Below are 10,991 nucleotides of genomic sequence, written 5' to 3' on the forward strand. Positions count from 1 at the left end.
CTTAAGAGGCCTTGTCCACAAATGTGCTGTTTAGTCACAAGCCACAGATATTTGTCACGGGAGCAGTTAACCAGCCTGGCGTACCAAAAGCCCAACTCAGGCAATTATTATAAAGGTCCACGCCGCTCCAGGTGGAAGCACGCTCCTCCGCCAGCACGCTCCAGATGCGCCTACTTCCATCCCAGAAACAGACATTTCTGGGTCAGAGTGCTTGGACTGGGCTGCACATGTAGAAAAGTCATTTCCCAGAAGGCACTAAACGCTCGGCCTTGTGCAGTCCCAGGCAAGTTCTGCAAAGTTTTCAAGCGTTCCTTTTCCCTCTGCTTTTCAATAAAACATAATTAAATAGCAACCATTGGGTAGCTGCACCTGAGACATACAAGACCTTAAGGGAATAACTAATCAATGTGTAATATAAGTTATCCAGCAACTGACTCTGCGTTGAAGAAGCTGGCTACAGTAAAATTATGAATAGTGAGTTGCTTCCTGCAAACTCTTCATGCAGTTCACACTCACTTCCCTCGTTCCATCTGTCCGCGTCTTTTTTTTTTTTTTTTTTTTGAAGAAAGTCTCTTCACAGCACCTCATTTAAAACACAGATTGAAGGGTGTAAAAGGTGCACGCGCTCTAATATTCCAAACTCAGCCTGGAGAAGGAAAGGCAGGACTGGGAACCGCCGTGCAGGCAGCAACTGCCATTTCCCATTTCAAGGTGTAACTGCACCCCCAGAGCGGCCACAAAGCAGCACTGCGGAACGCCGCACAGGCTGCGAGGAGCACTGCTGGCGGGGCACAAGAAAGGACCAATCTCCGTAGTTGTATTTAACTTATTCCCAAGAGGTGAAACACACTGTCCTGGGGGCGCAGCGCGGCGCACTCGGAGCAAAGGGGGTCACGGGTCGCAGCCCGGCCCATCTGTGCTAACTGCAGTGCTCCACAACCCCCGTCCCTGGTGCAAACTCACCTCTGTGTGAATGAGCCCAACACAGCAACTCTTCTGGAGGGATTTCAAAGGGGATACTATAGAAATGTTGTACAATGGAGGAGGAAACCCCTCCTGGACTACAAGGAGTACAAGAACTGCGTTCTGCGCACGGACGCAATGCTACCAGCTCACGGCCACAGAGTGTCCATGGATGAATCATCTAGAGTAACATCACAGCCATCAGGAAAAACTAGGTAGAGTTGACTTGAAAATACAAATTAAAAGTCCAAACATCACTGTGAGTTGAGAAAAGATGCACAAATTTCAGCAGGATTCAAAAAGCTGTATATAATTTTGGGTCTGTTAGCAGCAGAGGAGGCACTTGGCTGAGAAGTTCAGGGCGCTGCTGGGCAGAGCTCAGTGCTGCTGCTCCGCTAAAGCACGGAGAACCCGGGCAGGGCTGGGGATAACGGCCTTGGAGCGCGCCATTTGGGTTTTTTAATCTGATTCACTTCATTCAGGTTTATTTTCTTATTGATCACAAACCTTTGTATAACTTCTCCACAGCTCTACAAAGTGTAAGTAACAGTTAATATTTGTTGCCCCCCATTTTTGATCCCTCAGTGACAAAATCCATTCCTACAGCCCCTTCACGTCTTCCTTTTACCAAAACCAGTATTTTCCCTTTTTCTTCCAAACAACTTATCTTGAGCTTATGCTGAAGAATAGAGAAGTGGGATTCCGGTATTTTCTCTTAATCCACTGACAGAAGGAGTCAAAGCAAAAAAAAAAAAAAACAAAACTACATAAACTCAGCCAGTAGTTTACATTTCAGGGACCTACTGAACTCTTGGAAAGTGAAAGCAGATATATATGAACACATATACAAGTACACCTCCCTTTACAGCCTTGCAATTTCCATCAGCACCCTGCCTTCCGCAAGAGCCTCACCTGGGCTTCTGCACGTTTTTAACTCCTCACATCACCAACTATAAACGGAAAATAACCCATTATACTATTTAAAAGCAAGAATCCCCAGCTTTTTTTTTTGTGGAGTACAAAGTACTAGTCACTGAAACACTTCCAGCTTAGTACTTTTAACCGGAATTATAAAGAGAAAGTAATTAAAATAGCAACAAAAGAGCTGCGTGACCATATTGGGAAGCTCAGCTACCCAGGGCACATACAACCGCTTCCAGCCTTTGGTGAATGAGAGAGATAATTTCTTCAAGCTCTTATTGCCCCCTGCCCCCCCAATTAGCTGTGGGTTTTTTGCCACTGAATCAAAATTTAACATAACAAGCCCCAAACCTATGAACTGTTTAATTCCTGACACTGGATGTGGCTTCACTAATGTCACTTCCATCTTTTTTGGCTCTTTCTTGCCCTTGAGGTAATTTTTGGTGACATTTGCATGAGATCCACTTCTAACCTTCCTCCTCCTTGAAAACATACATAGAAATATGAATGGCAGGCATGCAATCTGTGCAGAGACACAGCACAGAAACTTGCACCTTGCACTCTTTTTCTATGTAAATAATGCAAGGATCCTGCGGGAACATGCCAGGGATTGGAATTTTTAATTAATGGCTCTCTTTAATGTGCAAATCAGGAGCAGATTGCAAATTCTGACTTGCATTGATTATGAAAAACATTAATTGAACGTGCAAGACCCCAAACAGAGGCAACATCTCAAGCCCTGGACTAGACTGGAAGATAGGGTGCAAGAGAATACAAATGTATCTTGGAGAAACAGACCACTCCAGGCAGCAGCACCTCACAAACGTAAGCTGTGGGAGTTCACGTGTGCAGTGCATTAAATGTTAAACATTTGCACAGCATCCCGAGCGCAGCCGCCGTGCTTTCAGGATTAAAAGCCACTCAGACTTTCTCCGTGGATGCAAAACAGGAATAAACACAAGCTCCACGACCACAGTTTGTTCTCCAATTTGTATGTAAAAAGGGGGACGGAAAAAAAAAAAATCTGGAATATAATTAAAGATTTTTTTAAAAAGAAAGAAAAAGTAAGACAGTGCAAACAAAGCAATGCTGTCTCTTTAAACAGAAATTCATCCTATATAAATTATGGCCATAAACTTTTCCTGCAGTGCAGCCTAATTAATTCTTGTTCTATACACAAAGGGAAATGCTGGGTGACAAATGGGTGTGAAGCCTGAAAGCTGCCAGGTCTGCAAAACATTTTCTACTTCAATTTATAAGCAATTTTGCAGTAAATCATCCACCAGAACCTGAGATCTCAGGAATCCAAGACTGTCCAAAGCACGTTGGTTTGGGTTGTTTTTTTTTTTTTAATACTTCATAAAAGATTACCAAAATAATAAATTAAACTTGAGATTTTGTAACCTCCAATCTCAAAATCTGGAAAACAAGCATGACCTTACCATTTTCACCCAGATTTGGCTTTAAAACTGTGAATGTATAGAGCATAACTGTCTACTCTTTAACACAATTATACTCAAACCCTGGGGGAATTTCACTACCACCACGAGCTGCACAGAGGGTTGTCACAAGTGGGAGATACCAAAGAGGCAAATATACAAAGGACCATTTTCCATTTAAAAAAAAAATCACCTTCTTCCCTGTGAGCACAGAGCAGAAATTTCATAAGCAATAGAAGGCCTTGGGGTAAATCACCACAAGCACTGTGGGGCAGCTTTCGAAGAGATGCGAGGGACTTGTCCAGGCCCTCAGAGAGCTGGTGCCGAGACCCTCTGGGCCCTCCTGCCTTCAGCAGGCTGCAGCGTGCACCAAGAGTCTGGATTTTTGGCACCAACTGCTTTGTGCGACTTGGTCACCAAACCACTTCCTCCAATGAAGATGATGAAAGCATGCCAAATTTGTTCTGTGGATTTGGAAAGTGCAGAGGCTTCCCTGAAAAGAGAGTATCACCCAGTCCAAAAGAGTGTCAATGTCATGATTATCCCAACTCCTGTCCAGGACCGAAGTGCATCACATACAATGAAATCACCTCAGCATTCAGTATTTGCAAACATCTCTAAACTTACTCATGCCCACTTCTTCTCATTTTTCCTCTCTGGAGAATGGTAACCTACCCACAAGCTGGTAACACAACTGGGGTGAGAACTCAGGAGTCCAGAAATGTTTACCCAGCCCACTACACCACTGCTCAGAATCAAGTAAAAAAGGTTACTTTTATAGAAGCACTAAACCCCTTGATCAGCTAAAAACCAGGAGTTTTATTGGAAGCCGATTTATAATAAGTGAGATTTCCCCCCCCCCATAAATCAAGGTGCATCAATTCATGAAAGAACTTTATAGTATCATGCCTATTTTCAGGAAGGACTTAGTTTCACCTCCTGAACAGACAAGTCACAGCCCTGTTATCCAGGCAGAAGCTCCCTAAGTGAAGATGTAACACAGCTCAGACTGCCCATGGGGTAAAGCTCCAGCTCTCAATCAGACGCGAATCCCTCTCCCAGGGCCCAACAGAGCAAAGTGAGAGAAATGGGTCTTTGTCACATAACACCAGCTACATCCCTTGTCTTCCATAAGATCTTAATGTATAAATTTAGTCCTTATTTCATGCTTGGCATTTTACAACTTCTGGAAAGAGCATCTTTGCAGGGCAGTGAAAGGTAGCAGCACTGGACAATACTGTAGCTCATCATAAATGACTATTTACTATAACCTACTTTACTGTACAATTATAGACTGTATTTTAAAAAAATAGAAATAAAAAGGAATATAAATCTGGTCCCTTAGAGAACACCAGAAAACACTAAACAAGTGTAGTAGTAGCAGAATGTTCCTAAATTCATTATCTCCTGTCTGTCAGTCCGAGCACCCCCTTTGCTAACTTTGCCCAGGTCACTCCAGCTTTATTTTCTTGCTGTTGTCACAGACGAACTACAGAACACAAACCCAAGCTCTCAGGAACATCAGGTCCTGCAACCGTCCTGCCCAGATTATGGGAAGAGGGCACGGAGGGGAACACTGAGCAGTAATTAACAGTGGGTTTTCCTTTAGTGTTCTGGACAACTGAAAGATCAGCCTCCCTGCTGAACTGTGTACAGTACTATACTCCACGTTCTTGGATGTATTTTTGCTTATGGGAAATATCAAAATGTCAACCATTGTTTCTGTTAAAGGTCTTTAATGATATTGCATTTTAGACCCGTAATGAAACATGGTGCTCGGTGCAGTTTGTAATGCATCTCATTAAATACATTAATAACATGTATTTCACGGAAAGGTCAGCTTAGTATTGTTGGGAGTTCGCCTTTTTTTTTTCCTTAATCACTTCATTTAAAGCAACAGAGCTAACTTTAAAATATAAAGTATCTCACCTGCTGAAACTCCAGATAAGGTGTTTAGCTATCATGCTTAGACCAGGCTGTAAGACAGTGAAAATTTGGTGTGGGGGCAAGATTCAGGGTCAAGTTCAATAATGGTCAAAGTTCCTAATCCAGTTTTAAGATGATTTGTGCCAGCCCAGGCCACAACTTCTCAACACGCAGGTACCACCAGAGCAGGTACAAACCAGCACATGGTGTGGCCGAAGGGCCATGGCAAGCCTCAGCACGGAGGGCTGGAGACACCGCTGCCGTGCTTCCGCCGACCGGTTCACCTGCGGGACCCTCCAGGGCTGCTCACCTGCAGAGCTCAAACGTTCTGGGAAGTGAGCAGTATCTCAAGATTGGGGAAGAAGAAATAGAAGTGAAAGGGATAACCAACATGACAAGCTTTAAAATGCGACTGGGCTTATCTTTATTATTCAAAATCACTGGAAGAATGTCCTGTGAAGTTCACTAATTTCTGATTAATGGGATTAGAAAAAAGAACAATCCGTGTATAAACATTGTCATCTGTATGGTTTCTGACAGAAAACAAAAATCATCTCAGGGAGAAATGGACACCAACAGATACTTGCAGTAGTTCGTACTTATTCTCGAGGATAACACACCAGACATTTCATCTCCCTGTGCATCCACCTTAAGGCCAAGTAAAAAGGGTGTCCAATCCTCAAAATTAAATAGACCCCCAACACACTGAAGTTGAGCACTTCGCACTTATCCACTGGAGCGTGCACACTGTATTTGCCATATTGGAGATTCTACTCCACATCTCATCAGGGCAGTATCATTCATAGTGATCTTAAGAAATAAACAGATGAAACAGCTCCAAGGTGTAAAGATATTTGCTTTTCCCTTAACGGCACAGGCCCTCCCCTTTGTGCTACACTACTCCTGGTTAAGGCAAATCTTTGCATTCACTGACCCAGCACAAAACTGGTACCACAAGGTGTCTCCAGACAAAGAAGCCTCCCAACTCTGCAGTGAACAGCGATAACCAAACCAACTGTTTCTACGATACAGCATATGTTTCTACGATACAGCAAGTTTCTACGATACGAAACTTAAATTTGATAAGCAAACTTCAATCCCCACATGAACTAGAAAACAGCAGCAGGACCTGAGCTGCGGCTTACCAACATTACCTAAGTGAGGACAGGCCACCAGCTGAGATCACCTGGGCTTAGACAGAGGCAGGGAAGAGGAGACATTTTCTTTGTCTGAGGTAGGAAACAGGTTTTGGTTTCTGTTTGCGTGGTACCTAACGATTAAGGCCATACAAATCAACAGCTAATCCTACGCACAGATGCAACTCCAAGCCCTCACTTTCCCATTAACGCTTCCCCACACACAAAACATACTGGCTATAGCAAAGCCTACCCAAAGCAGAAATACTGAAGAATTCTTACATTTCTGGACAGCACTGTCAAATTCTTGTCCACCTTCCTTTCTGAAGACTGGGTAAGCATCTGGCTGTGGAAGTCGGTTGACTGTTACGAGCGCTTTCTGCATCTTGATTCTCCCTTCCAACAGTTGATCCCACAATGCTTCATAACAAAGAGAAAATAAAACAATTACTTAGCAAGCCAAAGCACTTGATCCTTGTGAAGGAGCTGTTGACTTAACAGCACCGGCCCTCCCCTTTGTGCTACATGACTGCTGGTTTGGACAAATCTTTTGCATGCACTGACCCAGCACAAAATTGGTACCACAGAGTGTCTCTGGACAAAGCAGCATCCCAGCCTATGATCCTGACTGCAATTCTGTGATCCACAAAACAAGTCATCCCTTTGCTTTACTGTTTAAAAAGACATTCTGCAAATGGAGGTCTGATAGTTCCATAGGACAGACAGGAAGAAATGGCATTTGGCATTAGATTTTGGAAAGGAACAGCAGTGGTATCACCGTTGCTGCACGGCTCTACCATAGGAAGTCCCCAGGCTCGCCAACACTACAAGTATATTCAATAATGGCTTAATTAAGCCAGTGGATAAATACACTTCATAACACGAGATTTTGTAGCAGCAGTGACACCAGCTTGCATAGCAGATTTGGCAGAACATTTGCAAATCACCAGGGCTGCTGTAGCACGCACGTGCAGTATGCTAACAGCATGTTAACGTGCTGAAGTGGTTCCTAACATGGCTGGTTTCTACAGTGTCAGCAAGGTGGAAGTCTGGTCAAAATACAAAGCAAACATGCACAAACCTAGCTGGTTCTTCACAGCTATTCCTTTTTCTACTTCTTCAGTCTCTCGTCCTTTTGAGAATGTCATCATCCCCCCATCATCTTCGCTGTCTTTGGTTTCCTTTATATTGTCATGGGTTTCACTCCCACATTCCTCCTCATCACCTCCTCCTTCCATGCTGACATCATCATCATCATCATCATCATCATCATCATCATCATCATCTTCCCCCTCACTGCTTCCTATATCGTCCATCCCCTCTGTAAATTTCTCAAAGTCTGTGATGTTCTGGAAACTGAACTTTGGTGCCTTGGCCTTGACAGACAGATCTGTCTCTTCGTCATCTTCCGAGTAATCCTCCTGGTCACTGCCAGCACTGCTGGGCTTCTCCTTTGTTTTACTGCCTAAGCTCTCATTCTCGTCTGAATCTTCACTGCCGCTGTACCATTCCTCTAACGCTTCTTCAGCTATTAATTGAAAGAGAAAAAAAGTTATTTACTCACCAGAAAAATGTGCCACTTGGCAGCATGCATCATCAATAGCTACAGGTTTGAGCTATCTGAGCTCCAAACTCCATTTCATCTGCATATAATGTTACTCTGCTTTGGCTAAATAACAGAAACACGAGACCAAATCCATGAAAAGTTCTCAGCACACATTTTCTGCAGCAACGATTAGATCCATGGCTCAGCTTTTCCCAGGAAACAATGACATGATAAGCAAACAAGGTGGTCAGAATGTGCTATATGAATTCTTAAAATAAGAATCTATTTATACTTGCTGTCCCTGAGATACACTGGCTTAAAAAAGGGAGCTGTTTCTTTTCTTCCACACAATATGCAGTCAGCGCACTGAACCTCACCTCACACTTAGTCATGCTGTTCCCTCAATCTGTAGAAGTGAACCCTTTCTGGGATTTCCCCTTCCCCAAAAACACACGGCCTGAATTTCAGGAATATGTTCAACTTAACTGGACCTGTTTACTGCTCTGTAACAGGGCCCTGAAGCTTCTCATCTCAGTTCAGATGGCACTAGCTCAGCTAACACACTAACATCACATTTTGAGCAGTCTAGTGAAAAGGAGAAAGAAAGGAGATTACTTACCAGACCCTTCTTCAGACAGAGCATCTCCCCAGAGTTCTTCTTGCAGAGCTTTGCGAGATGTAGCTTTTCCACTGTACCTTTTATCAGCTTCCAAGAGAGAGGCTGAAGCTTTTTTTCGTATATCGCCAACAGGGAAAATGTCATCTGCAGTTTCATCCTCAAATTTGTCAATCACTTTAGCAACTGTAGCTGTGGGGAAGAAGGAGGGAGAAATGTCTGGACTGAATTTCAGACTGGAAGAACTAGTTGCAGGAAGGGACCATGGAAAACTCCTCATGCTCTACAAACAAAAATATACTGCAAGAGTGAGCGGGATGGTGACACAGCATCATGTAAGAGTCTGGCTTTTAGGCTCCGAGAGGGAGCAAGGCTCTTCCTGCCTGGTGAAGGAAAGCTAGTACCCTAATTTTCTGCAAAGGGGGAAAAGGTTGCTGGGGAATCAAAGGTGAAGAAAAAACCTCAAAGCTAGGGTTTGTGTAGATCAGCACCAGTCCTGCCTAGGAACTACTGAGTAAAGAAATACCTACGGTCTGGCAGAAAAGAGAAGAGCTCCAAGGGTATTTTTCAGAAAACATCCTGTGACTTCTCTGCAGCCAGAGCTGTTCTCCCGGCTCCCAGGTTAACCTTTGCAGGAGGAAGGGAGCCATAACACAAACTGACCAGTGCCAACTCCCTCTCAATGCTCTGGACTTCTCCATACACAGGTTTGGTAGCACAGGGCTCACTGCAATGCAGAGATCAATGTTTCTCAACAAACACCAAAAAGATCCTGTTGAATTATTTTCGAATGAACACTGCCTACATCCACACCTTCTTCCCTGCCTCTTCTTTATTTTAGAGAGCTCGCACAAAACACAAGACAAACGAAGCTCATCCAAGCCCTAACACAGATCCATGAGGGTCTCATGAGAAGTGCAGTTCTCTGGGCAGAAGGCTCAGTAAAGCTAGAATCCCTTCACTCACTTCACATTTAGATGAAATGAGGAAAACTGCAATTCAGATGCACTTTGGCCTCTTGATATATATATATATATAGATAGATAGATAGATATCTATATATGAGCCGCATAAATACATCAACATTTCACAATGGCTAAACAAAGAAAATAATTTCACTGTGGTTGTTACTCTCTTTCATACCCATCTTCTCCAGGACTCGGGAATGGAGCAGTCCAGCAAAGAGAACACATCACACCATACTCCCTCCCTATTTTCGTTCATGTGCAAGACACCCTGTATGCAAAATTACAGGGTTAGCTTTGTTCAACCAATTGAGTGATCCAACTGGCTGAACATCGCTAAGTGCTCTTTTAATGTGTTTGGAAATGTTAATGCCTCAAACACAGTGTTTACTTGAGGCAGGGGGGAAGCGAAAAAATCTGCTACTCATAACCAAAGCAACAACACGAGGTCTAAATATAGTCACTGCAGCTACAAGAGGATGGCAAGATGCTCGGCAACAAGGAACAACTGGGCATGAGGGGCAGATGCAGGATGAGCTGCAGCACTCAAAAGATCTTCCAGCATTCTCAGTCCTGGCACCACTAAAGTACAAAGTCTGAAATGAAATAATGTTTACTAAAACGGGAAAACGCCTCTGCTGACTAAAACCATTTCATCAACAGCTACTAAGATGCTGATTACAAGATACTACTGCTCTCACATCATTGTACAGAAGACCCGTGCTAAGTGGCACAGTGTTTACTGTGACTGATGCCTGGTTCCTCTGAAAGCCAGCTGCGGTCGGTGGGTGATGGTTAACTCGCTATCTCTAGAGGTGAGTGCAGGACCAGCGTGCCAGACGTGCCCCACAGACCAGTCCTGCCCCACGGCTTGGCTGGTCTACTGGCCAGTGGGGAGACCCTGCTCTGCAGAGGGTAGGTCAAGGCAGCGGCAGGCACTGGCCTGGAAACTTAGAAGATGACACCACCACCCACATGTCACAGGGAAGGGGAGGAATGCCTCCCAAACCACCATTAAGGCAAAAAAGAGCTTGATTTAAAATACAGACCGATAACTGGCCCTGGTAAGCATCAAGCACGGCCCGCACAGCACCCTGCGGCCTGCTCCGAGCGCCGGGGAGGGGTGTCACCAGCCACCGCGCCCGCCGAGCCCCCTCCTGCTCCCACAGCCACACTTCACGGCCAGAGGAAGCAGTCCTGCCCCAACGCCGCACTTTATGGCTCTTTTTTTCTGGAAATTTCCAGACGGATCCGCTCCCCAGCCTGGCTCCGGCCTGTGGCGGGGCCTGCACCGGGCCAGCCCCGCCCGGGCCGCCAGGAGGTAACTTCACTCCCGGCCCCTGAGGTAACGCCCATCCCGGGGGTAGCTACGAGACTGACATAACCCCCATTCTGGGGGCAGACCCCGCTCCTGAGGCAACCCCGGGCCCTGAGGCAACCCCGGGCCCTGAGGCAACCCCGGGCCTGTCTCTTATACAC

At 44.9% G+C, this 10,991-nt stretch overlaps 1 protein-coding gene across 1 annotated transcript in view; it reads right to left on the reverse strand.

Moving 5' to 3' along the window:
- The window catches only part of AATF (apoptosis antagonizing transcription factor), a 61,580-nt gene that overhangs the window by 42,512 nt on the left and 8,077 nt on the right, over window positions 1-10,991 (reverse strand). The window contains exons 2-4 of the mRNA XM_026861805.1: window positions 8,551-8,739; window positions 7,467-7,913; window positions 6,668-6,805 (exon numbers count right to left, since the gene is read on the reverse strand). Of these exons, the coding sequence (XP_026717606.1) occupies window positions 6,668-6,805; window positions 7,467-7,913; window positions 8,551-8,739 (774 nt within the window). The remainder of the gene's footprint in view (window positions 1-6,667; window positions 6,806-7,466; window positions 7,914-8,550; window positions 8,740-10,991) is intronic.

The sequence above is a fragment of the Athene cunicularia genome (genome assembly GCF_003259725.1).
Source record: "Athene cunicularia isolate RWA chromosome 19 unlocalized genomic scaffold, athCun1 chr19_part1, whole genome shotgun sequence".
NCBI lineage: Eukaryota > Metazoa > Chordata > Aves > Strigiformes > Strigidae > Athene > Athene cunicularia.